This window comes from Carettochelys insculpta, chromosome 13 (assembly GCF_033958435.1).
Source record: "Carettochelys insculpta isolate YL-2023 chromosome 13, ASM3395843v1, whole genome shotgun sequence".
NCBI classification, from domain to species: domain Eukaryota; kingdom Metazoa; phylum Chordata; order Testudines; family Carettochelyidae; genus Carettochelys; species Carettochelys insculpta.
Genome location: NC_134149.1, coordinates 21,074,198 through 21,101,848, shown reverse-complemented (window position 1 = coordinate 21,101,848; position 27,651 = coordinate 21,074,198). Strand labels below are relative to the sequence as shown.

General features: G+C 43.6%; 1 protein-coding gene across 1 annotated transcript; it reads left to right on the top strand.

The window, feature by feature from the left end:
• Positions 1-816: 816 nt before the first annotated feature.
• On the top strand, positions 817-26,524 carry UPRT (uracil phosphoribosyltransferase homolog). Its single transcript, XM_075007536.1, has 7 exons — positions 817-1,132; positions 15,182-15,224; positions 19,611-19,680; positions 21,819-21,881; positions 22,512-22,673; positions 24,998-25,096; positions 26,088-26,524. Exons 1-7 carry the CDS (start codon positions 855-857, stop codon positions 26,192-26,194), a joined length of 822 nt encoding a protein of 273 aa, XP_074863637.1. The 5' UTR covers positions 817-854; the 3' UTR covers positions 26,195-26,524.
• Positions 26,525-27,651: the final 1,127 nt, after the last annotated feature.

Sequence of the window (27,651 nt, the reverse complement as noted above, 5' to 3'; positions counted from 1 at the left end):
AACACCCGGGGGCGGAGATTGGCGCTGAAGTTTGTCCACAGAGAGATCGAGCTGGTTTGCCCCTACAATAAATTTTTTTTAGCACGTCAGGAAGCAGATGAAAAAACAGCCATGTCTGGATGCACAGGAAGGCTGGAGGGATGTGGGTCAGAGACGAATTTACCCAATACCATCTGATCTCCCCCACATTAACAAACGGTAAATCAATATACAAACCTTAGAAGTTTAATACATGCCTATTTCTATCCTTACCGTTGGCCAAACCCTCAAACAACTGTGGCCATTAAACTGACCTGGCAACCCCTTTAACCGGCCCAGCCTAACCTTGCACGTGCTGAAATAAAGAGGATGAAGTGGAGGGTTTGCTCCCAACACCTACGGAGCTGAACTCCCGCTCCTCATATACAATACACTAAGGCGACCCCCACAAGCGCAGCGCCCCCCTACGCCAACCCAGAGAACCCAGGCTGGCGCCTGCCCACGCCCGGTGGGCTCAAGTGGGTGCCGCGTAGGGGGCTCAGCCGCCTGCGGCCTTTGGGAAAGGTGAGGGGCGCGCTCGCAGGCGGGTGACTGCGGTGCCCCAGTAACCGCGCTGAGCAGCCCGTGGCGCCAGGCACCGCACGACAGGCAGAGCGCGCGGAGGAAAAAGGAGACGCGCGCAAAGAGCCCGGATCCCTCGCACTCTTCAAGCCCGAACCCGGCTGCTCCGTACAGGAAGGGGGCGGGGCGGGAACTGGGGTCGCTAAAGCCCGCCTAAGCGGTGACTGACAGTCCAGAGAGCCAATGGGAGCGGGTTGGGGGCGAAGGGGCCTGGGCGGCGCGCGGACGGCGGGTGGCGGCGCGCGCCCCGCTGCATGGAGACCATGCCCTGCCACAACCGGCCGTTGGGCGCGGCGGGAGGCCCCCGGCAGCAGGAGGACCAGCCGGCGGCCGGGGCAGGGGGCGTCTGTGGCAGCACTCGGCTGATCCGCTTCGCGGAGCCCGGCCCAGACAGCGGCCCCAGTCCGGACAGCGGCAGTAATGGGGTCCCTTCCCAGGAGGCCGGGCCGCAGCCGCTGCAGATCGGAGCCCAGCTCAAGCTGCTGCCCATGAACGACCAGATCCGCGAGCTGCAGACGATCATCAGGGACAAGTGAGCGCGAGGCCCGGCCGGGGCGGCGGGGGGCTCCGTGGGGAGGATGTGACGGGGGCGGGATGCGGGGAGGAGGAGCCGGCTTGGGTGCGGGGCGGGCGGGAGGTGGGAACCGAAGGGACCGGGGGGGGGGGGGGGCGCTCAGGAGGCAGGTGGGAACCAGATGGATGGGGTTTGGGGTTGCGGGAAGGGTGGTTCAGGGACTGCCAGGGAGGAGGCTGGAGCAGAAGGGATCAATGGGGAGGGTGTCCATGCTGTGAGGGAGAAGAGAAGGAGGGGTTTGGGGGACTACGCTGGAAGCGTGGGACTGCGGTGGGGGGTTGGGCTGGGGGATACGTGCCCTCAGTAACTGTCCTGAGTGACAGGACTTGGCGCCGCAAGGTAGGGCTGTGAAAAGGGGCACTCCTTCAACAACTAGCCTGAGTCTGGCAGCACCGTAGCTGGTCACCCAAGGGTACCACTTTCAGGCTTTCCACTGTTTTGGAGACTGGATGCTGCATTTCAAGGGGCAAGTAAATGTCGGAGGGTTGGGGTTATTTTGGTTCTGGATCTTGGACTCTTGCATTTATCCGCAGCACCCCTTTGCCACATGGGGAGCAGCCGGTCACACAGTGCTGCAGCAGCACTATTACTGTGTCTCCAGCTGGTTCTGAGGTAAAACGTGAAGCACCAAGTCCCTGAGCCTGAGTCAGCTTGCCTCAGCCACACAGGACACCAGCTGTGGAGATAAAAGTTCTACTGTAGACTTTGGGGCTTGGGATGGAGCCAGGGCTCTGAGACTCTCCCTCCACACAGGGTCTGAAGAGTCTAGTTTCCAGCTTGAGCTCCAGTTGTCTGCACTGCAGTTGTATAGCCCCTCAACCTGAGTCCCACAAACTCAGCCAACTTAAGCCAGCTGCAGCCATGCCATGTCTTTTATCACAATCTAGAGTAGTGTTTCCCAAACTTAAAACATTCATGTGACCCTTTTGGGACGTCAGCCATATCAGCATACCCTCTCTCCCAGTGCCGTCCCAATGCTTACCTCCTGATTTTGAGTAATTTATTTTCTGTCTCGTACCCCTTGAAATCTGTCTGAGTACCACCAGTTGTACATGTACCACATCTTTGGGAAATGCTGGTCTAGAGGTAGCCTACAGATTCATCTACATTGCAGTGTGAGCCAAGGGTTCAAATTCAGGCTGAAGCTTAAATGCCCCCCATGTCTGCATACAGATTGCCCTAACCTGGGGCTTGGATCCAGAATCCCAAGAACCTGTGGGAGTGGAGGGTCCAAGACATAGTTCAGTTGTAGCTCAGGGTTCATACCCAATTGCTTTCCAGCTTAGAGGCAGCCTCCGGGAGGCAGCCAAAAGTATTTTTCAATTTCATGGGTTGACTTTGTGTCCTCTGGACAGTCAAGCTTAGTGGACAGTCACATTTTCCATACTTCATAGGGCTGGAGTGGGAAGGTGCTCGGTCAGACTCTGGTGTTTATAATATTGTATAGATGCTGGAACTTCAGGTTGGGATCTTGGGTTCAGTGATTCCTGAGCTGTGGTTTTAAATGAGACATTCAAGTCCTAGCTTAGCAAACCCAGGGTTTGCTAATGAGTTTTACTTTACCAAAGTTTGGTGCAATCATATGGGTTTATATCAATATTTCCTGTAACCTGAACACTTGGACAGCCACCCAAGAGAGGTTTAGGGGCTGTCCAGCTGAGTAGCAGAGCACCCACAGCTGATAGAATGAGTTTCTATAGGTGTTGCATATCTGCATATGCCTTGGTGCATATAACAACATTTATTCCTCCCATTAATGGAAAAAATCAGAGGGAACACTCATGTACACTGGCAACAAATTTGAGTCGTCTGCTGCTTTCTAGCATTAGGAATGTTTTTGTGCTCCTTCTCAGGATACAAACAGTTGTAAGTGCATTTAAACAAGCTGTCCATGTCCTCACATATGAGCAAATTAGATTCCAATATTGGATGGGGACAAGCTCTCTGAGACCAATCTGCATTCTGGCTGAGGGATGTCATGGAATCCAGTCTGTGAATATGTCCATTGAATTTGGCATCAGATTTCAATCTTGCATGCAGACTTTCAGTGGAAAATGATTAAATGAGTTGTCAGTAAGGCTCAGCATAGATAGGAGGCCTTGACATCATCTTTTCTGGATATGTTAGTGCTTGTACAAATACTGTTATATTCTGAAGTAAAAGTCCAAAGTCTTGGTACGTGTTGCCGGATGTTGTACCTGTATCAGGTGATTTATGGGCATGGATTACCTCAAAATCCTTGGGTTGGCCAGGGGAGAGGCTCTGATTTGGACAGTTTCCAGCTTCCTTACAGCCTGTTCTCTCTGTAACTCTAAATAATTAATACCAGAATGTGGAATTCTGGCTGTGAAATCTGCTTCAATACCACTGATGCTAAATAAATTAATTCCATGACTTTTAAAACTTCTTGTACTATCTTTGCACTCCTTCATTTGAGTCTTTTGCTACCTGAACTGTAGCAGCTTCAGAGATCATTGGAGCCTTTGAGACAAGAGAACCCAAGACTTTGTGATAGTAAGCGACAGCTTCCTTTCTTTAGAGTAGTGTTTGTCATCCTTTTTGATATCAGGACCAGTTTTCCATTAAGGCCTTCTCAAACTGCCTGAGGAAGAGCTCGAGACCAGGAGTTCAGAAATATGGCTCTAGAGAACATCATGGTTTGAGAGCAATATAGTGGTGGTGAAACTCAACTCCTCGTTGGATTTTTCATGAAGTGCATAGGAAGAAAACTGAATGTGGAGTCGTAAATAGTAGCTGCATGAGGAAGGTGTGAGGCATCAGCTTGTGCCCTTTTGCATTTGTTGGGAACTGGTCACATGGAATACACCCACAGGGTCTATTTTAGTTGCAAGTTAACTGTCTTCAATTCCGATGCAATCTCTTATGTCCAGACTTGTTTAACTTTTGAGTATGACAAAGACAGAAAATAGTTCCAAATAAGGTACATATCTTGTAACCCACTTCATCTGTCTTGTTTGTAGACCACCCACTCCTGGAACACATTTTGATCCAACCAGTTCTCTCTCTTCTGATGTCAGCCATCACTTTAAGTAAGGGATGCAGTGCAACACCTTGCTCATTTCTGCGCACAACAGAGTCCCTTTATTTCTCCACTTCAGAACAGAAGGCTGGGATTGAAAACTGGAACACATTTTTAGTACAGATTGAACCTCTCTAGTCCAGTACCCTTGAGACCTGACTGGTGCTGAACAAGAGAATTTGCCAGCCCAGGGGAGGTCAATATTTTCTAGCACATTATCAACACTTCCACACTTTATGGGACCACAGAAAACTTTACCACACCCAGGGTTAGCAGGCATCCAGCTAACTTAGGGTTCTGCAACCTGCAGCTCCAGAGCCACATGCAGCTCTTTAAGGACTTCTTTGTGGCTCCCGATGCTTATTAACTGCAAATAGAGAGGTTCAGCCTGTACTATAGGATGCGATCAGTCTGTCACCAGTTTGGCCAAAGAACTGACTTCAGAGTAAATCATCTACCAGCTTGTTCCTTCTACTATTTTGATTAAGACTAGAAGTTCTCTCTCACACATAGTAAACGTGAAATCATGACTAACTGCCCAAGCTTTGTAACTAGTCTCTTGTCATTTTATTTTTTTAATAGGACCCTAAGGTTAGGCACAGTAAGGAATCTTCACTGGTGGAAAGACCTCGTATTTGTAAAAAAACCTTTACAGTTTTAGTTAAAACATTGCAAAAATGTAACAGGCTTACACTTCCCTTAATGTAGAGTCAATTATTCTTCTTGCCTTATGGCTAACAATTGTGTTGTAGCTTTCATAGTGGGCCTCCTTTTTATATTATGACTTTGCTTCCTGCTTTACGTTTTAAAATGTATAGTATGTGCTCAGGAGGTAGTTACATGCAGAGCATTGAAAGCAGCACTATATTGGTCCTGTGCTTCAGAACAAGGAGAACTATTACTCACTGGCTTTGATGTCAGGTTTATTGTACATGCATCTATTGGTGTCATTGGATAGGTCACTAGTTCCATTACAATCCCCACTTCTCTGGCATTTAGCAGTTTGCTTTTCAAATTCCTGCTACAGGTTGAACCTCTCTAGTCTGGAACACTCTCATCTGGCATGACTTCAGTTAGCTAGACAACCACTTATCACGGGTGTGGCCAACTTTCCTGTGGTTCCCTAATATTTGTTTACAGCCATCAGTCCTGGCTTTCAGTTTTCTGTGCTGTTATTTATCTATAATTTACCCCTAAATGTCTTCTAAGAGCCCAGTAAGCAGCGGAAATGTTGGTAATGTGCTAGGTTAGTGTTCTTAAACTTTTTGAGACCATGGCATGCCAAACAATAATATTTTTATGTGCAACATCTATGAAAATTTTTGTAAAAATTGTCAGATCAAAAAAGAACACCCCCCCAAAAAAAAAACCCTGAACAACAACGTATACAGCAAAACCAAAATGAAGTAATTTAATCAGGTATCTTTGCAGTGAAGAAGTAACATGGTATCTGGTTTTAGTAACAGAAAATATATACCAACAGTGTATTTTTCCAAATGCTCGTGGCACACCTGAGAGTTGTTCACTAAACACCCATATTCCACAGAACACATTTTAAGAAACACTGTGCTAGACAATATTGACCTCCCATGATCCAGCAGATTTTCTTGTGCAGTACCAGTCAGGGTGCTAGACAAGAGAGAATCAACCTGTACCTTGAAACTGCCCTCCCATTCATTCCTTAATCAAGGAGAACCTTCTTTTTTGTAAGCTTGTTTTTTTTTTTTTTTAATATTCAAACGAAGGCCCTAAATCAGTGCATGGTATATGTTATAGCCTCATCTGTTAAACAAATGTTGAAATAAAGCATGTAAGAATACCAAGAAGACGCTAAAGCAACATGTGATTTGGAGTCCTAAATAGGTTGTTTGCGGTTCTGCTACTGACTTGCAGTGACTGAAATGTGTTCTGTGACTGAACAGGACAAGGGAACAGCACCAAATATGACTAACATCCCCTTATCCCCCAGCAGCTGATAGATACCTACCTGAGCAAGAGAAGGAGTAGAGATAGTCCTCAAGTGCTGGATTTCCCAGAAAGCAATTGTGTAAGAGAAGAACAGAACAGGGTGGACAAATTTAAATCAAGTTACCAAAAAAGCTAAGACATTGTGCTTAGAGTGCACTTAATTTTAGAGTAAGCCCCAGTGAACTCACTGGTGCTTCTGTTTTTGAGAAAACAAGAATAGATGAGGTTCCCTTGGAAAAGCTGAGTTACGCTAAAGTAAAGTAGGGAATTGACTTATGGCATCACCATTATGGTCTGTGACCATGATGTTTCAAAATAAGGGACATGTATTGCATAATGTAAAATAAGAAAAAGACAGTCAGGCCAACTGGCAACTCTAGATATCTCTTAGTGCAGCTTTCTGTATGGTATGCTTGAGTGATAGATTCTAAACCTACTTAACTAATTAAACAGCCACAAAGCTAAACTTTTTTTTTATAGCAACATCCACACAGCAAACAGCTTGGGAATTTACTTGTCAAATCACACTTACATTAAAAGGCACAGAGAGAGTCTTTAAAGAATGATGCATTTCAAAGTGAATTATTTAAATTACTAACCAGTTAATTCACCCAGCCATATCCACATCTTCATCCACATCGTTTTCTCTCCATAAGCAGTTTTTCTTATAATGTTTCATTCTTGCAACTAGACACTGCATCTTTGTCTTGCACGGCTGACACTTGAGAAGTTTTCTTTTCTTTTACCTATGAAATTAATTTCCTCAAAATATTTTCAGATAGGGTCTCTCTTATGCCCAGAAGCCATGACAGTTTTTCTGTGCAAAAGTGTGGGGAGAATATAGGAAACTGTGTGTGTGTCTGCTGAACAATGTCTTCCTCTTTTTTCTGGTCCTTTTCACTGTTCCTTTCTATGCTGCCTCTATCCTTTCCTATACACTGTAGTGTTTCTTTGTCTTAAGACAACGTCTTAACTCAGGGGTGCACAAGTGAGGGGTGGTGTCATTTTGTAAAGGGGTGCACAGTGTGATTGGCCCCCTCCGCAGTTTGTGCTGCCTTGCCAGCCATCTGATTTCTCCCATGCGATGGCTGTGTTGCCAAGGGAACGCCTCCCCTCCCCCCCAGACGCTGGGCCAATCAGCATGCACAGAGTCAAGCAATGGGGCGGAGTTCCTGAATTGAAAAGGTACTTTCCTGGGGTCCTCTCCCTGAAAATCCCTTCCCCTCCAGGGCAACCCCCAGAGCCTCGCAGCACCCGTTTCCGTGTCCCCCCACCCTGCATCCCTTCCTGTGGTTGTCCCACAGGTTGGGGGCCCCAGCTAATTGGAGGGCCAAAAAGGGAGGTGCAGTCTAAAAAGTTTGCTCACCCCTGTCTTAATTAACCCATCTGCCGCGGTTGGTCACAGTCCACCCCTGCATAGACACAGAACAAAACCAGTTATATCCAGCTTGTCTTTATTTGCACATGTTCTGCTTTGTAACAGAAATTGAAAGCCTAGAACTTTGAAGAAGCAAGAGCTAGTAGTTAGGCTGGACAGGCTAGAGCCATTAATTAATTTTTATGAGACCAAGTGTACACGTAGCATGTTTGTAATGAGATTTAATTGTAATGGTTATTTTGAAATGTAAAATGTATCTTTTTAAAAAATAAAAAAATCGAAATTAAATTGAAAAACAGTGTTTTTTTTTTAATCACTGACTTTTATCCACGTGGAACAGAATGAGGTTGCCTTTGGAAGAACCGTAGGGGAAAGAGTGCCTTTGATCATTTTCTCAGGTTTATGAAAGCCATTGAAGAGCAGCATGAAGCAGACAAGACTATTGCTAGTTTCCTGCCTGTTATTCAGACCTGGCTGAGCAGCAGTGATATTATCAGCTGTGACTTTGGCTGACTAGGAAAGCTATGAGTAGCAGACTATGGCAGCAATTTCCACCAGGCACTCCCAGGTGCCCTCCCTGATCTTTGTATCTGCATGTGGTTGGGCTATTGACGGTTGGTGTTGTGTAAATTTCAGACAATGGTTTAAATCTTCTATATCCGGGCAGTACTTCCCCTCTCCAGGATACTGCATGCTTTAAGTAACCTTATCTTCTAAGCAAAACAAAGCAAGCAGTCCTGCAGCACCTTAAGGCAGTGTTAGTCTTTAAGGTGCTACAGGACTGCTTGCTTTGTTTTGTGAAGATACAGACTAAAACAGCTACCTCTCTGAGACTTATCTTCTGTGGTTTAAGATATTTTATATTAGGGTTTTTCTGTGCCTAGTTTCTCTGTGTGCTGGAGAATAGTCTTATCACAGGCACAGAATGCATGGAGCTGCTGCAATCTCTGTATAAAAACAAAAAGCAGTCAAGTAGCACTTTAAAGACTAGCAAAATAGTTTATTAGGTGAGCTTTTGTGGGACAGACCCACTTCTTCAGACCATAGCCAGACCAGAACACACTCAATATATAAGACACAGAGAACCAAAAACAGTAAGCAAGGAGGACAAATTTGTCCTCCTTGGTTACTGTTTTTGGTTCTCTGTGTCTTATATATTGAGTCTGTTCTGGTCTGGCTATGGTCTGAAGAAGTGGGTCTGTCCCACGAAAGCTCACCTAATAAACTATTTTGCTAGTCTAAAGTGCTACTTGGCTGCTTTTTGTTTTGATAGTGTATAGACTAGCACGGCTTCCTCTCTGTTACTAATCTCTGTATAGTTGAACAAGCTGTGCAGGATCCTTATACAGCCACTGTACACCTCCGAAACACTCCTTTACAGATGTCTCCACTCCAGAGCAAAAAAAGGGGACTTTGAGAGTGAGCTGTGTGAAGGAGGATTAAGTTCAATGGCCTTCCACTCCCTTCCCCCATGGTGTAGTCATACCTAGAGATCTGTATAGATACACAACTGGGATCTGCAGCTGCAAAAATGATCCACAATATAAAGCAAATATTTGTAGGGCTATTGTCATGCCCACTCAAAAGTTGGTGAGAAGGATTTCACTTGTAAAGAGTTCCAGGCTAGGAAAGAAAAATACATAGTTTTTGGTATGGAGGGAAATATTCCACTCTGTGAATCTACACAGATGTCTTTCTTGCTGCAAGTAAAAAAGTGTTCAGCTCTTCCAAGTGTATTCAGTGTGATTGTATGGTTTGGTAGGCCTACAAGTCACTGGCTGATTCTTCCTTTCAGGAGATTTACATATAAGATTCACTGCAATGCTGTGTTGTTTTGTTTAGAGGAGGTGGAGAGTGAAGGTGGAGGCTCATAAATATGGATCACTAACAAATACTGAACTGATGACAAGCATCAGAGCTGCACTTGATCCTGAACATGGCATGATGACAAGGCAGCAGAGCTGTAACTGACATTGTGAGTTTTTCACTAAACACTTACTAGAGGAAACATTACTGTGTAAGAAGGAAGAAAACCCACAGAGGCTGTTCAGAAAGGCAAGTAGGCTTCCAATGTAACATAGACTTTCACCTGTCATTTTGCTACATTTTCACAGGGGGAAAATAGCCACATTCCACCTGAGATAGATAGCAGCTTTTCGGTGGTAGAGGAAGAGATTCCAGGGTGCAACAGTGTCTTTCATGCTGGAAGATTCTAATATGTTCACTGCTAAATCACTTAAGTTAGGCACAAGGTGACTAGAACTTGATGTGATGATCTTTTCTGAGAACAGCATAATTCATATTGTCTAGTCTTTTTAAGCAAGTGTAGTGCTGAAAATCCTCTAAAAAAACATTTACATCATTCGTGGGCATGGAGTTTTATAGCTAAGACTAGTTCCCTGCATCCAAGAAGGTGGTCTGTTTCATATGGCTATCCTAATGAGACTAGTAGATAAGGCAGGGAAAGAAAGAAAATTGGCTCACTTACAAAGTATCCAAATCACACCTTGTTTCAGATCTCTCTCCAGGTAGAAAGAAGTCTACTCAGAGCAAACAGCATTATAGTTTCAAATGTTAGAGGGGAACAGTGTGTACCTAGTATACCAGAAGACAGATGTTTGAGGTAAACAACTCAGGAGTAGGGGTGAGATAGTCTCTTACTCTGACACAGATTAGTTCTGTATCATCCTGTGGACAGTCAGGACTAATGAAGAAGTGGGACAGCAGGGGGCTCTGTATCATCCCATGATGGAAGCTCCATGTGGGAAAGTGAGAGCTCATGCAAATAAATCTTTCTCCCCTCTCTCCAGGAATCAGGGAAACAGATGTAGCCCTACTGTTGCAATAACTATAAGGCATCTGCTATAAAACATGACGGGGAAAAATGAGGCAAAATCTGAGGTACTTTAAAAAAAGTTCTTCCTGGTGTGAATTGGGTTGCATTCCATGGGTTCCCCCATTTAGGATACTTATAAAGCTCCATGTCCATGAAGTTATTCGGTTTGATTGAGAAGTGATTACCCCTGGATAAACCTTGAGTCTGCAAGAGGAGATCTAAATACACTTTATCACCACAACAAGCTTAAGGTATTTCTCTCCTTTCTGTTCAGGTTCTTTTGCAGTCACCAAATTGTTATCCTGATATTATTTGCAGTACAACCCCTGAAGCCTCAGGATGTTAAAACAACAGGCATTATTACTAGTCCTTCTAATGCCTCCTAGTGGATAAGATTGTATGTGTTAGTCCAGCAAATCATTATTACTTCTCTCTGCAGGGCTCTCCATGTTCCTTTTGCTTCCTTTTTGTAGGTGTCATGCCTGTTAACAAGAGCTGGGCAAGTGTCTAGGGGACTGGCAGATAGGATAAGCTCCCTCTCACTTCCTCATCTCTACATCTGCAAAACTGGTTGCCCACCTCAAATGTTGTCTACTGCAGTGGTTCTCAAACAGGAGCTTGGGACCCCAAAGTGGGTTGCGATCCCATTTTAATGATGTCGCTAGGGCTGGCTTCGATTTGCTGGGCCCCAGGGCCAAAGCTAAAGCTCATACTCAAATCTGATCACCCTGGGTGGTGGGGCTTAGGTTTTAGGCCCACTGCCTGGGGTGAAGCCCTTGGGTTTTGACTTTGGCCCCTCACCTAGAGCAGAGGGACTCAGGTCTCCCCTGCCCCAACCTGCAGCAGTGGGGGTTGACAGACTTAGGCTTTGGTTCTTCTTCTCAGTGCGTATCCCCCCAGATTGTGTAATGATTTTTGCTGTCAGGAGGGGAAGATGATGCAGTGAACCTCTGGTCTAATGGATGTAAAGTTTGAACCTTCTAATGGAGTGCGTACTTGTGCATTTTAATATTGGTTTTCTGGGAACACACTTCTGTCGTCTTTTGTTTTTAGTTCTGTGCTCTGAGACTATAAAATCATCTCTCAGAAGTTCATTCATTCATGGCAGGGTTAGACTAGATTTAGTGATCAGGAGGCTAAAACCTATACTACCTCAATTTGCAATAAAAACAAGTCTAGTGAACCCAGTGTCTCAGGTTTCCTTCCATTGAAGCAACTTCATTAGCTCAGCTCAGTGGTGCGTCGTATTGTTTAACATCCAGACTTAACACTGGGCAGGATTTAAGAATAGGTTTTTAAAAGTTATTGTAGCTTTTATACTTGATCATTTTATTATACAGTGGACCCTCGAGTTATGCAAGGGTTCCGTTCCATGCACCCCTGTGTAACCCAGATTTCGTGTAAGTGGGGTCCAGCTTTTTCCTGGCAGAATATGCGTTCTGCAGCTGGGGAAGTAGCAGAAAGATAAGTCCTGGGGGCTGGGCAGTTGGGGAGGGTTAAGTCTGGCGGTGGGTTGGGGCTGTGAGGGTGGGTGTGGGGGTCTAAGCCTGGTGTGGCTTACGGCTGCAGGGGGTGAGGAGTGGGGTTGAGCCGGAGCCCTGCTTTGGTGGTGAGCTGGGCTGTGGGGGGTTTGAACCCGGGCTGCACATGGCAGGGTTTGAACCAGGAGCTGCGTGCGGCGGGTTTGAACCAGGGTGGGGGTGTTGAACTGGAGCCACACTGGAGGGGAGACCCTGAACCAGAGCTGCACGTGGGGGGTTGAAACCGGGGCAGAGGTGGGTTGAACTGGAGCCACACATGAGGGGTGGTGAGCTGGAGCTGGAGCCAGAGCCAGGCAAAGGTGTGGGGGGTGAGCCGGAGCCATGTGCAGGTGGTGGGCCAGCGGGGGGGCGTTGAACCAGGGCCAGGGAGGTTGAGCTGGAGTTGCACCTGAGGGGTAGTGAGCTAGAGCCAGAGGCGCGTGTGAGGGGTGAGCAGGAGCTATGTGCAGGTGGTGAGTGGAGCTGCAGGCAGGGGCTGAGCTGGGGGTGCGGGGTGTTGAGCCAGGGCTGGTGGGGAGTGAGTTAGGCACAGCTAGAAATTGCGCATTTCCAGGGTTTACTGTAGGAATCGGGGGCAGTCACGTAAGAGCAGGCTCACGTATTCTGGGTTTGTGTACTCTGAGACCTTACTGTATTCTACTGAGGTTTTTATCCCCTGAGGTGTTTAGAGTGACGGAGTATAGAACTGAAGACAGTAAAGCAGCAGGGTATAGGCTCCTGACTGCTATACAAAGCAGGATGACTCAGCAGTGCATAATGCCGGTGAGATGACTTCACTGGTGAGGGGGCAGTGGAGGGTGGCATCCCCTGCATGTTTCCCTTCGAGTGGGCAGAAACTTAAAATACACTAAGTTAGTGTTTCCCAAACTAATTTGGCCGTGGAACGCTTTTGGGCTTGGAATATATTGATGGAACACAAACATGCTGGTTTGTGGGAGCGGAGGTTTCATACTGAAAACGTTGCTGTACGTAATATTCAGAAGTTTATTTAAAAGAGTTAGGTTTTTTAGATGTCTTATTTTACAAAGAACAAAAGAAAAGTGGTGGTGGGGAAAATAATCTGAATGAACAATTAGTGGCCTTCTGATAGGAGGACGGTTAGCAATCCTATAATTACGTATAAAAATTAAAAATTAAGTAGAAACCCAAAACAAAACATCAGTAGAACAGCCAAAAGGAGGATGGTTAGTGTCATTCTTTTGTACAAAAGCAGAAAGGACAATATTGTTCAAAAAAGGACTGTCTATCTGTAAAGCTTAAAAAACATTTTTATGAAAAAGAAACACAAATTAGGACAGAAAAATATTTTAGAATTTTTAATTGCTAAAAAATTTATTTTTACAGAAAACTATTGGAGAATAAAAATAAGGAATATTTGACAGCTATTTAATGGGAAGAACATTTTTGCATCTTTTGATCACAAATTTGCTTAACACTAAGAACAATGCTGGAGTGTTGGGTCCTCATATTGGGTGCAGCATCACGTGATTTCTCTGAACACAACTCATGCCGAAACAATTTGAATTGACTCTGTTTTGGAACTAGTTGCATAATATCTATACTATTATGAATTCATTATAAATATTAATATACCTACAATCTAAATATTATTCAAATACCTTTAGTATTTTTGATACACACAATTTCATATTTAATATTTTAGAAGGAAAAATGGTGCTAGCATCAACATTTTTTCACAGAACACCTATTTACATTGGACAGAACACAGTTTGGGAAATGCTGGTCTAGATGCCCTAATTCTCATTTGACAGCGGAGGTACTGCCAATACATTTTCTCTGCTTTGTGATAGTTTCTTTAATACAAAACAGAACTGAAAAATAGGCTTGATAAACGTTTCCATGACATTTCACTGAAATCTTATCTGGATTGAATCTTCCACTGTAGTGTTGTTCGTTGTATTCATCAGTAAGAGGCTAAAAGCGACAGATGCTTAAAAACAAACGTGCCAGCGTATCTGAAAACTGCTTATGCTTATTAGGAAATGCCTGGGTTATCTAACAGAGATTAGAAGGAAGAGTTCTTCAGTTTGAGTATACACGCTGATGTCATATAACAAACAGTCCTGTAGTAAATGTATTGGTTCATCAGCTTTTGTGGGTAAGACCCCCTTCTCCAAATTATTGGAGGAGTGATGTCATATAATACTTTTGCACAGCATTGAGGGAAAGAAATGTAGGAACTGCCACATTGGCTCAAACCCATTGTCCATCTAGTTCAGTAGTCTCTCAGGCTGGGTCTACACGGAACGGCTCTCCTGGCAGCTCCATGCTAATGAACAGCCTCGAAATTGCAGATGGCTGCTCATTAGCATGGTCTTGCAGGTCATTAGTATAGCTGCATGAGAGCTTGCTCTTGGAAGAATGGGATGCCGTGAGTAAAGAGGCCATGTGGACATGCCCCTGCCAGCAGAAAGCCCCTCTGTTGCCATCCCCTTATGCCTGAACACAGGGGCACATCCACCCAGGTTCTTTACTGCCAGCACCCTCCTCTGCCAAGAGTGAGCTCTCGTGCGGCTATGCTAATGAGCAGCCATTTGCAATTTCAAGGCTGCTCATTAGCATGGAGCTGTCTGGAGAGCCACTCTGTGTAGACCCAGCCTCAGTGACAGTTACACCAGTGCCAGATGCTTCAGCAGAAATATGCAAGAAACCTTGCAGTAGGTATTTAGGGATAGCATTCCGCCAAGGAAGGTTTCCTCTGAATTCCCTCTCCCATATTAGTTACTGGTTGTTTTACGCTCTAAAGCTAGAGACCTATACCCCTTCAGAAACTCTCGTATATGTTTTAAGCTTGTAAGAAGGAGGGATAGTTTCGTTATCCAGATTAGTCACTTATCTGCTTTGAACCCTGCAGCTTTCAGTCAGAATGTTATCATAGGACAATCTGTTTTGAACTTGCCGCTTCACAAATTTCCTTAAATGTTCTTTTGTTCTTTCACTCCCATATCCCTAATAACAGTTGCCAATCTACCTTTTTGTGCCATTCTTTGTTTCGTGTACCTTCATCTTTGTATTGTACTGTTAGGTAAACAGTCCCAATCTTTTCATACTTTATTTCAATGCCTCTAATCATTCTCTTCACCCTCTCTGAACTCCTCCCTAGTCTGCTTTCTTTTTTGACATCACATGTACTCTCCTTGAATGAATGTATTGAAGTTTATCAACATTATTGAAATAAAAGTTATTATTCAATTTAAATTAGCACTTTTGTTACCTTTTTCAGGACTGCCAGTAGAGGGGACTTCGTATTTTCTGCTGATCGTCTGGTAGGTGGAGAATTTCTTGTTGCTATGCTTTGTGACGCATGTGTTAAACAGGACTTTCCTGCTGGAGCAGCCACAAGATGGGAGTGACTCATTCCTATACAAAACGAATTCTGGTTGTAGTAATTTTCTTAATGGCTTGTTATAAAATACCTTTCATGCCAAAGGCTTTGAAAAATACCTTGAGCCACCTGTGGAATGTAGCAGCTGTTTAACAGCACACAGAGTTATGTTAGGACAGAAGGTAATTGGGAATGCTAGAGAAACTTAGGTAAGAAAGATGTGCCCACCCCAACGTCAGTTTGAGTAACATCCATATTCTTGTTATAAGTGCCATGGGATCTTTAATGGCCTAAGCATGAAATCCTGATCCTGATCCAAGAATATATGATATGACAAATAAATAATAGTACAAGTTGGACCTCCTTTAGTTTGGCAGCCTCAGGACCTGACCAGTCCCGAACTAGGGAATTTGCCAAACCAGGGGAGGTCAGTGCTGGCCCTTCTTCTTCTGGACTCTGGCCTCTACTCCTGCCGTCAGGAGCAACTCCCAGTCAACAGCACAGAGACGCTGGCTCTGACCCTCAGCTCCCTTTTCCACCACAGCCTAGGTCTGTCTGCTGAGCTCCAAGACCGATGCCAGTTACTGGCTCCCAGGTTCAGCTCTCGGCCTCCAGCCCAGCTCTCTGGTCTAGCAACATCCATGGTCCTACTGCGCCAATTTTACCAATGAGTGCTCCAACTCCGGAACACCCCCATGGTCCTTGATGATGCTGGACCATGAATGTTGCCAGAGCAGAGCCCCAGGTTAGAAAGGTTCATTTTGTAATAATAATCCATGAGCCTGTACCTCCATTAATACATATTAGCCAGTCAGAGTATCACTACTGTGGAGCCTAGGGTTTCTACTTCAGCTGCTAACACGTTAAAACTACAGCTTATTTGGGGTTTACTGTATGTTAGCTAACACGTGAAGAAAACATCACTTTTCCTAATGAAGACAAGGCTTAAAGAAATACTTACTAAAGCCACTTCTGAAAGCACGTAGACTTTCCTTGGAGAACCCAGTTCAAATACTGACCTGATCCGCTCTTGCCCAGTTAGAGATCTGACATGCCCAAGGAGTTGTGATTATAGTGCCTTTTACCTGTGTAGCCTGGTCAGCTTCACCATCTCCTTTTCCTGAATTGAAAGTGTAATCCTGGTTTTGACACCTCCCCAGTCACTAATAAAGATAAGTGATAGAGGTTACAAAACTAATCATCCTACTGGATCAGATTAGGGAGTGCTCATGTAAAGTACTTCATAAAATGTAAGGACAGAATTCCTTCCCGAGCAGCTTAATTTGCAATAAAGATCTCCAATAAATGTCATTTGTTTTAAGCACACATTTGTGACAGTTAATAAAGCAGATAAGGACAATCATGGAAAATCAACAAAGGATGTCAAAGACTAATTTCTTGGTCAGCTCCATATCAAGGTTCTCAAAATCTGTTCAAGAGTTGCAGACAATAAATAAATTAAAGCCCAGATGACCAACACTTGCAAATCCAAACACTGTTCAACCAAAAGAAAGGCAAACATAAGCCCTACTGTACATTAACAGAGCTTGGTTCTCTGAGTCAAGGCTAGAGATACTCTCTCTACCAGAGTTTTTACTATAATGAGCTCCTTCTGAAAGCACTTTATCTTTTACTCTGGAGAAGGTTCCCACCATACCCTACTCTGAAAGAGGCATTCTCCCTCGTGATTTGACTCTCAACTCACTTCAAAAAAGGAGATAGGGTTAATTAAGGTTATAGACTGCCTGTCTTGCAATAGCTATTGCTTCCCTTCTATCAAAACTTTGACAGAGTTTTTGACTTAACTTACATAGGTGCAGATGCCTGGCATGAAAGTCCTCACCCTGGGCCCTCACACATTTTCATGGCAGCCATTGTGCCAGTCTCAGGGATGTACTGACTGCTCTATCACTGCTGCAGGCTGCAACTTTCCAGTCACTGACCCAGACTCGGGCATATGCTGCTGGAATCCAGTGTTGCTTGACCAGCACACATACAGATCTGGAGCTGGTGCTGCTCACAGGAATGTGTCTGCCTGCTGGTCATACAACAGGCTTGATACTTGTTTGAGAGAGAGCTGGCCGAAGAAGAAGAAGAAGAGGGATGAAATGGAGAACCCTTGCCTAGGACTGTGGGATGTCTTGCTTTGTACATTTTATTGTGTGATTTGTACTTTTGTAGCACCTAGAGCTCCAGGTAAATTGGGGCTCCATTGTGCTACGTGTTGTTCAAACCTAATAAAAAGCCAGTGGCTTCCCCCATGATAACCTGTTATAGGTGGATGAAATAAACAGGTGGGATTGGATGTGAGAACAGTTTAGTTTTTGCTTGCCTGGCACAAGCTATTAAGTAGTGGCCCAGAAGGTCACAGCACGTGTGAGTCATACGGAGAGATTTGAAGGCTAACAAATTAGTGCTATAGATATTTCTGTGGGGCTTGTTCCATGCATAATGAGTAGTATGAGAGTATGTGCAAAGGTGCTCACGGGAAAGAAGGGGCCTAAGAAGTGGAAAGGCTGGCAGAGGGAAGGTGGCTGCTATTGATGAGCTAATGAATTTGTGAAGGATATGTCAGGCAGCTAAATCATGATGGTGAGGACAAATCTTGTGTTTGAGGAGAAGGGGAAGCTAGTGGAGGCATGTGGTTAAAATAATGGCCTAGGAAGATCCTGTGAGTGTTATAAAGACATGGATTAGAGCTTTGGTAGTGAAATATCAAAACATTGGTATTTGGTTTTAAGCAGTGTCACAGAGGCTGTTTGAAAAGCCTAGGGAGCAGATGAGTAGCTACTGGACAACACTGTGGTGCTTTCCAGTCTCTTTCACTAAAGTTGGAGACACTGGACTCATACAAAGTAGATCCATATTTCTGTCTGAGTGAGTTGTGGCAGCACAGTAAACGTGAAAGCAGCATTCTAGTGGGTACTTTCCATATCTGGTCTAGATAATTTTCCTCTTTTCTGTTCCGAGTCCTCCCTATGGACTTTTGAAGCCTGATGCATCTTGGTTTAGGAAAACTAGAAGTTGCATCTTTTTACCAACAGCCAGATACAAGTGATAATTCCTTCATGCTGTGAGGATCAGAATGTGCCAGTAAAGAGTGAGACAGAAAACTTCACATTAAAAAAGGGAAAATTTGGCAGTGACTACTTCCTGTGACTTGGAACTACCAAGCTAGAGATGGACACCTAGGCAGAATTCCCAGGGATGTCACTGGAGGTGCAGGACTCAATTAGACCCACTTCGTGTTATGCAGTTTGGGCTCATTTATGTGCTATAGAGAAAACTGAATGTATCCATCTTTCCTGATATTTACTGCTAGTATCTTGCTAATTGTTTGTTTTGTCTTCTGGCGCCCGTGTGTGTTAATTATACCAACTCTGACACACTCGCTGTCTGACATAACCTGTCCATCACCTCTGTACATGGCCCACTATACACTCTTCTCTAAATAGAAGTTCTTGAGGTTTCAACTTTGATAACCTTCAAACATTTTCCTACCAATAAAGTTACTGAAATTTCTTCAGTGACAGTAAACTGAAAGGACTTTGGCACTGTCTGCAAATGAATTTCTCTTAAACAGCTGTCTGTATTGGGAGCTGGGTTCGGGAAGGATGGAAAAGATTCCAGTGGTAGCTTTTGCCATGTCCCTAGAATGAGAACAGCAGAGATAGACCTTAACTTAATCATTGACCAGAGAAATATGTGATCAGTCCTGTGAGAGATTGCCTCACTTCTTTCATTATACAGCGACTTTTGCTTAGTAGGTTTTCATCTTTGCTTGAGTTTTTCTAAGCATTCTGGCCTTTGAATCGCTGGCTTGCTCTGCTTTCTAAATCTTTAATACCTGGAGCTCCTTCATGGGAAATCATCCCTGGGTCAGATTATCACATTTTAAATAACCTTGTCTGGGCTATAGCTGTAGAGCTATCAGTATCGTAGAACTAGAGGTTTTCAGACCACCCCATGCTGTGCTCTCTCTCCTATAGAGACATCCCTGATGAAACTGGGCCATCTTTGTGAGGATGCAGTCTCTTTTCAGAGCATCCCATAATAATAACTGACAGGTATCAAAGGGCAGGTTGATATTTCTCTATTGACTGACTTGCTATGGGGAACTTGGCTTTGCATTTATAGTGCCCTAGTTCAGGCTGTTCTGGACAACCCAGTGCAGCTCCTGAATAGAGACAGGGCTGTGAAAATCAACAGGCAAGGGGAAAATCTTATTGACATATCCACTATATGTTAGTAAAACTATTAAAATATGGTACCTTATCTTGATGGGTAAGAAATCTTTCTAAACTGATACTTTCCTTTGGTTCTACAGATCAGACTTGTGGTTGAAGAGGGATTAAATCAGCTGCCATATACAGAATGCACAGTGACCACTCCTACAGGTAACTGGAAGTTTACTCCCCAGCTGGTAGGGCTGGCAATAGAAGCTTCATATTACATATAAAGTAGAACTCAGAATCTTTGTGAGGCTGAATCATCTGAACTTTCAAGATTCGAGTATGAAATTAAGGCCCCTCTTTGTGACATTTAAAAAAACCCAAACCTAAATGGCTCACACACTTCACCAAACACACACGAGTTATTCTGTAAGAGTTTAAATCAGCCTTGTAAAATCATCATGAAAATTTACCAGTCCAGTTGCCAGATCTGTTTGTTTGCCCTTAATGTAATGATAGGGAAAATAAAATTGATGACATTTTACTTACCCATTAAGGAGAGTAGGGGGGACTTAGGCAAATAAAGAGGTCTTGCGAAATTCTCTGTGCCTTGCCAGCAACCAGGGACCAGTTGGCAATGATGACAGAGGAGTAGGAGGATGGTTTCTTCATCTGTGTATGAACACTAGAGAGAACCCACTTGAGTAATTTTGGCTTGTTCCTGTTGAGGGGAAATATGGGGTTAGAGGCAAGAAAGGTTGAAACAAGAAATAGTATACAATTTAGCTAGAATTTGTGAAAGTGACCCAAGTAATAAAAATTAACTTTGGTTTACTGGTTTAAAAGACATGTTGCCTTTCTCATCTGGAACACTGGGTTCTATCCAGTCCACATCCATCAACAATTGATACTACCTGAAGGCTGTTTAAGTGGCTTCTGTGGAAATTGTTTGCTGCGTTCCAAATTGCAGCTTGCAGCTCCTTTGCATGAAGGATCAGAAGACTGCCCCAGCATTCCTAACCAGGCCATTATCATTCTTATAGAGCAAATTGGGCCTTAGGCCTTGTCTTGAATGTTCCCGTTAGGTGACAGACCTGCATTCTGATAGCCTACTCCAGATGGCAGCCATGGACCCAGCACTGTCATACCAGATCTTAGAGCTGCAGTCCCTGCATTCCAACTGTGTTAATTGTGACAGACCCAACAGCACCTGGCACCTCTAAGTACTTGGACTCTTGCACCTTGTCACTAGTTAAAGGAACTAAACACCAGCTCTTCCAAAACAAAGCATTAAGTATTCTTACACCCACAGGAACATGGCACCCGGAGCAAAGAGTTGATGCAATGGAGTCCTATACACACATTTCCCCTTACCTGTAGTGTAATCTTTCTTTGCATACATTTGTGAGTAATTCTCATCTCTGGCTGGGAGAAACTGGCTGTACTGCTTGTTGCATGCCTCCCCTGCTCACCATTGCCCTGGTGACAGCCATTGCTGATGTTCCCTGCGCAGCCTTTGACCACTCCGTCAACCCTCCCTCTTGCCCAAATGCAGCATCTTTAAGGTTTAGGATTCCTTTTGATCCTAGGCTTGTTTACCCACTTCTGGCTTCATCCAGGCTATTGCCCAGGAAACAGCTTTCCCAGAGTTTCCTCAAGGACATTATTTCAATTTTTGTTTCTCTCTTACCAGCCTCTCTTGATTTATCTCCTCGCAGACAGTCTGGGTAACATCACACAGAGAATTAATTCAGGGCTTTTGATATTTATAACAAGTAGTACACATAATTCCCTCTTCTCCAGAGGCGTGAACTGAACTCTGCACCAGCCTTAGTATAAGGACTGAAGTACAACATTTGAGCATGGGACTTTTCCCTGCCGTCCAAGCTCTTCTTTACTTAAAGAACTTTATTTCCCAGGGCTGTTACTGTATCCGTGCCTCACATATAGTATTTGCTTGTTATTCCTTGCACAAAACAAGTAACTCCAATAGTTTCATATTTCTGGTTCTGTCCACAGCATGGTATGTATCTATTGTCATCTTCTGAAGTTATCTTGCAGCTTTATTTTGCATGGCATCTGTCATAAAAAGTGTGCCCAAAATCTGCAATATTAAACTAAAATCGGAAAAGTCTTTGGTGTAAATCCCACTTTATCAGCCCTTTGTCAACTTGTGAAAGGCAGAGGAACAAAAGCATTTTTGGCACACAGTCAAAACTACTGCTCCATGCAGAGTATGGCATACATCTGTAGCTAGTTACATTCATGTGAATATCATTTGACTATAACTTAAAGGGACATCAAATAGGTTAAAAAGGGAGAGTGAATTCCATTGATCTTCAGGTTTGTCTTTCCCTCCACAGGGTACAAGTACGATGGAGTGAAATTTGAAAAGGGAAACTGTGGAGTCAGCATAATGAGAAGTGGTAGGCCGTGGTTTCTTAATGTGCCTATATGTGTAAAGCTCTTTAAATGTCTTTACCATCTTGCTTTTAAGAACAGCAGTAACCCCTTTTACTCTGATGAACAAAAGACAGGTCTCCAAATAAACTGTGGTTATTAGTAGAAATCGTGTGCACTTTGGGGAATGCAGGTAGGGTCTAACTTCATTAGCACCTTGATAGCAACAGTTCTTAAAGATTTAATGGTGAGAGGCTGTCATGTTTTCTGTCCCCGATATTGCATCTTGATGTGCCATCGATATCTGGAGAGTTGCACGTTAGTTTTGTTATCGGTGCTGAAAGATGCTTTTCAAACCGATTAGGAATTATCAAAATGTTTGTAGGCAACTTGGCTGTATTTTAGATTTAGATACGCTATATCCTGGAAAAGTAGCCTTGTGTCAGAGCGTAGAACCAATAAGTAATACTGATCAAGCTTACTTCATTGTCTAAGCAAAGTAAAAACTTCCAGTTACTAATCTGACTATTTTAGTCATGTGGTTTAATAATCTTACCATAGTTAAATATTCAGTAGTCCTTTGGTAGAAGTAGCTTGCGGTGCTTTCTTTTTTGATGTGTAATAGGGTTGTTGTTGTTCTTGTTGCTAAACTGGAGGAGAGGCAATGGAACAAGGCTTACGGGATTGCTGCAGATCCATCCGAATAGGAAAAATCCTGATACAGAGTGATGAAGAGACTCAGAGAGCCAAAGTGTACTATGCCAAATTTCCACCAGACATTTACAGAAGAAAAGTTCTTCTCATGTACCCAATACTGAGTGAGTGTCTAAGAGAATTGTTTGTCAGATTAAATACAGTTTGAGTATTGGCTACTATATGTTAAACCTCTCTATTCCCGCACTCTCTCTGGCGACATTCATTATCCAGCATGATTTTAGTTAGCCGGATGACCACTTATCATGTGTGTGGCCAGATTTTCCTGTAGTCCCCTAAAGTTTGTTTCCAAACACCAGTCCTGGTTCTCAGGGTTCTGTGCTGTTAGATAGCTGTAATTTACCCTTAAATATCTTCTAAGAGCCCAATAAGCAGTGGAGGTGTTGGTGATGCTGCTAGAGAATATATTAATCTCTTGTGGGCTGGCAAATTCTCTTGTTTGGCACTTGTCAGGTCCAGAGGGTGCCAGACTAGAGGGGTTCAATCTGTAGGCTTTTGGCTTGCCTTTGAGAAATAGCAAAGAATTTATCAGGCTCTGCCAGAATAAGTGTTGTTCAAACTGCACTATTGTTCAAACATTTTTGAGAGAATGGTTCTAAAACCATTAGAGCCACATGTAAAATAAATGTGGTACAGATTCCTTGAATATGATCCAATGTGTATGTGGAGGCTATTGGAGAAAACTGGGATTTGCTGTAAATTGACTTTTAGTATTTAAGTGCAGAAGTAGTTTAGCACTATTGTTGCATGTTAAACACTAAAATTTAAATTAAATACATAGTAGTTAATTTTAAATTTTAAAATTAAGTAGAATGAACAACAGATTATATTCAATTATTTAAAGTTTAAAGAGCCATGGAAACTGATAGAGCATGTGTCAAGGTTAAGTGAATTCTCTCATATATTTGGTCTCAAACTGCAGTTCCGGCCTTGCAGGTGAGCTGCCGACTCAGGGCTTGATGTGTCCCCCCCCGACTCCCTATATCACCTCCTTAGTGGGGAGCCTGCTGTGGTGAGGATGAAGCACCAGTGCCAGCTTCCTGCTGTGAGCACGGCAAGAGCCCCAAACCTCATGGGCCAGATCTGGCTTGCAGGGGGAATGATTGGCTTTGCATGCTTCAGATTCCCCTTTCCTCAGCTGGGGGAATGGCAATGTTGGAAACCACTCCTGGGAGGCTTTCCCTGCTGCTTCCATTGGCCAGCCAATGGGAGCAGAAAGGAGCCAGGTAAACACCCCCCCATATCCCTCAAGTCTGTTATCTCCTTTGCATGCCCCCTTGACCCACAGACCTTTCCTGCACCCTCTCCCTTCCAGAACCCCTGCCTCATCCCTTTATGTGCCAGACCCCCATCCCCTTGTCATTTCTGCACTCTCCCTACAGGCCAGACCTCCTAAACCCAGCCTGCTCCTGTACCATCCCATGCTCAAATGGCCCCCTTCTTCCTGCCCACCCCACAGTCCACTGCTGTACCCTACCTCTCAACCCAACTCTGCACCCTCACCCTTCTGCCCAGACCATGGAGCCCCATCACTATCCCACTCCCCAGAAGCCCCCGCCCCCACACACAATGAATTCCTCATTTTTGGCCCCACCCCAGAGCCTAGGGGTCCCATAAAATCTACTAACCCCACCAGAAGAGAATCAGTTCTCTGGGAAGCCCTGGGTGTTGGTCCTCCCTTCCCCTCCCCACTCTTCTGGAGCATGAGGGCAGTGAGATGTCTCAGTCAGGGACCACATCTGTAAGATTGGTTGTCGTTTTTTTTGTTTGACTTTTGTGCGCCCTGGACAAATTTTCTGGGGGTCAGTGATCCCAGCCCAAACAAGGTTCCCCACCCCCTGCCAAAAGTGAAATGTTGAAAGAGTTTGTTTTGAACATATTTTATTTATTTCAAACTAAATTTGGTAAACATGATATACACAATAAGATCTAAATATATGCCTTTGTGTTATGTTATAGCTGCCTATCGAAGTTTCTATGCTCCAGTAGTCTAATCTGAATAATTTAGTATTTAGGGTATTTAGAGATAAGTGAATGCATTTGGTCATCATGGGTGGTTGTCTGGTGGGCTGCAGGCCACTGCTCTAATACTTAATTGTGCTCCTTCACAGGGAACTCTTCCCTTTTTCTCTTTCATCTGATTTCTTGCCATAGGGACTGGTCCAGAGCCCATTTATATCAATGGGCTTTGGGTCAGATCCTTAATAAAGTATTATAATTTGCGGATGCAGTAGCATCATCAAGGGGCTGTACATCCATAGGTAACAAAGTGAGTGGTTTGTTCTAAAAGGGATATATTCCTTCCATTAACTTACAGGCCAGTCCTAGTGTCACGCTAATCCCCTCGCAATGTGAACTGTGTTTAACCTAGTTCCAAATGATCTGTTCAGTTTTTCTGGTAAGTACAGTCTTGTTTTCTCCCTCCCAGGCACTGGCAATACAGTCATTGAAGCTGTAAAAGTTCTTATAGAACATGGCGTTCAACCAAGTGTCATTATTCTGTTAAGCCTATTCTCCACCCCCCACGGTAAGTTGAAGAAATGGAGAGTAGGTTACACAATACAGTACTGCATACAATGCTTAGGTTTTAAAGGGCTCCAGTGAGCTGATTTCAGGTAGTTTTATTTGGTGGCTGAAGTGAGAGAAGAGTTATACATTCAGGGGCAGAATGGATAAAATGTAACTAAAGCAACAGATGGTCATTGTAGTTTATAAAATGTGATGGGAAAGACATTGGGTTCAGTTTGCTGTTTTCCTCTCCACTCTGATAACAAGCACATTGTAGGACTTCATAGCAAGCCCTTGTGAGTAAGAGTGGCACAGACTAGTTAAGAAAGGAATTCAGTCCCATCTTACTCTGCTGACTTTTGGTTTCTGTTTAAGGGAGCGATAGAATAGAGCAATTCCAGTGCCTGTTGGGGTACTCATGAAATTCAGAGCTAGCCAAAAAGCCTTCTTGCTCTCAGGACTGAAGGAAGAACTGCAGCTGTGAACAACTTTACGGAAAAGGAATTACATGCTAGCCAGTTACACAGAATGCGTCAGTGGCCTACAGAGCCCTTCAAAGCCACCTTTTGTTCATGGTCTATAGTGCTCTCCACGGGGGAGAGCATCACCAGATACTTGTTGTCAGCTTCCCAATCAGTTCTCAAAAATGGAAGCAGCACTTCTATAAACTGCAGGGAGGTATCTTCTGTAATTTTCTGCCACCACAGATTTAACACTAGCAGAAATTCTTGCCACTGCCATGCAGTTAAGAGATTCAGACCTGAATAATTCACAGCACTGTGTAACTAATTTGTTCATCAGAGTAGGATTATACATAACTCCTTATCAGTTACAGCCTTTCTGAGAGCCAGCTAATCAGCTGCACAAACAGGTCTAAATGTAAAAAGTGGTTCAAACATGAGAGGTAGGGTGCCTGCAGGAACTACATCTGCTCAACTGCTTATATATCCTATAGGTGCAAGACTGAACTACAAAGTGTCATTTCAACTATTTTTTTTCCATTTTAAAAGGTGCCAAATCTATCATTCAGGAGTTCCCAGAGATCACAATTTTAACTACCGAAGTTCATCCTGTTGCACCAACGCACTTTGGACAGAAGTATTTTGGAACGGACTGAGACTAACACAAACTGGTTATCGTAATATGTTACTGTATGACATTACAGTGGTGTTTTTTTCTACGTTTTATTATTTGTAGCAGGGCTGGCTGTGGGCCTATTTATAATATTTTCTGGCCAGAGGGGGAACATATTTGACCTACATTCATTTTATTTGGTTACTTTCTGAACATTGAATCAGATGCAATAATGAAAGACATTATCAAGCCAGTTTAATGATGTGCATTTGGAAATTGCTACACACTCAGTGCTTTAACTTATTTATTCTTTCATAACCCTATTCCGCGGCTGTTTGCTATAGCAAAATAAAATCAGGCTGTAAAGCGTACCCTGTAGATTTCAGTTCATGTTGGTAGTACAGTTCGCATTGTGCTGGTGTCAATGAATCATTACAGCTCATTTTAATCATTCAGAAATCATGATGGAACTTTGAACTCTGCATAGATATTATTAGCACCAGTGGTAGACTTCTGGGTCCTGGAAGGTTCCACACTCATGGATTTCAACTCCTTTCAGGCCACTGTGTTCTCTATGGATTAATTCAAAATAATCATTAAGCTCTGTGGTACTGAGAAATAAAGTAGCCTTCCTCCATAACCCACTTACTACTGTAGTGAAATTGCTCAGATGGCTACTGCTAAAGAGGGAGAATAGTAGTGTAGTGCTTTAAAAAAAAATCCCAAAACTTAAATGGTATGGTGTGGTACAGTGGTAAGCTTCCTACCTGTAATATGGTGGAATGCAAACTCTTCTTTAAAAAACAAGCTGATGCAGGTATCCCTTCCCCAGGGCAAAGGAAGAAGGAATTGACCACGTCACTTTTGCAGCTCCTGCAGTGAGGCCATCTCAGACCTCTATGTGGGAATGGGCGATCCCAGTCTCCTATCCCCAAGACAGCTGTCTCAGCCTTGCAAGAGTACAAGCTCTTTAGTGCTCTCAACTAACTTATGACCAATAATCAACATCAATATTAAGATAAAACAAATTTTAATGCAGTTCTTTAGTGCAGTACAGTATAAACCATGCAATTTGCTAGTAAAAAACAAATAGAAAACAATGCATGGTATACAGTATTCAACAATAAAAATGCCTTTAAAGTGCCACTGAAACTTCCTCACACAAATAAGAAAATGTTGGCCAATAAAAATGGTGCATTGTACAGAAAATTTTTGTAAAAAGGCATTTGACACTAAAAACCAATGCCAGCATTGCTAATAAAAACTCTTGAAACTACACAAGAAGACATTCCCAATGCTGTCAGACTTTTCATAACCTCCCGGAAAACATTTGTGCACCTCCCTCCCCCCACGATTAACATAAGTATGTATGTGAAAACATATATAAAACCCTCATGCAGTTCCCAGCTATCACAGTCTTAGTTGAACACTCCAGTAATCGCTGCTTTGTGAAATTCATCTTGCAGATTCAAAGAAAATATACTTATTAAGGTGAATGCA

Coding starts and splice junctions, on each gene's coding strand:
- UPRT (XM_075007536.1), top strand. CDS start 855: ATGGAGACCATGCCCTGCCACAACCGGCCGTTGGGCGCGGCGGGAGGC. Junction 15,225..19,610: donor TATTTTCTGCTGATCGTCTG/GTAGGTGGAGAA, acceptor TTGGTTCTACAG/ATCAGACTTGTGGTTGAAGA. Junction 19,681..21,818: donor CACAGTGACCACTCCTACAG/GTAACTGGAAGT, acceptor TTCCCTCCACAG/GGTACAAGTACGATGGAGTG.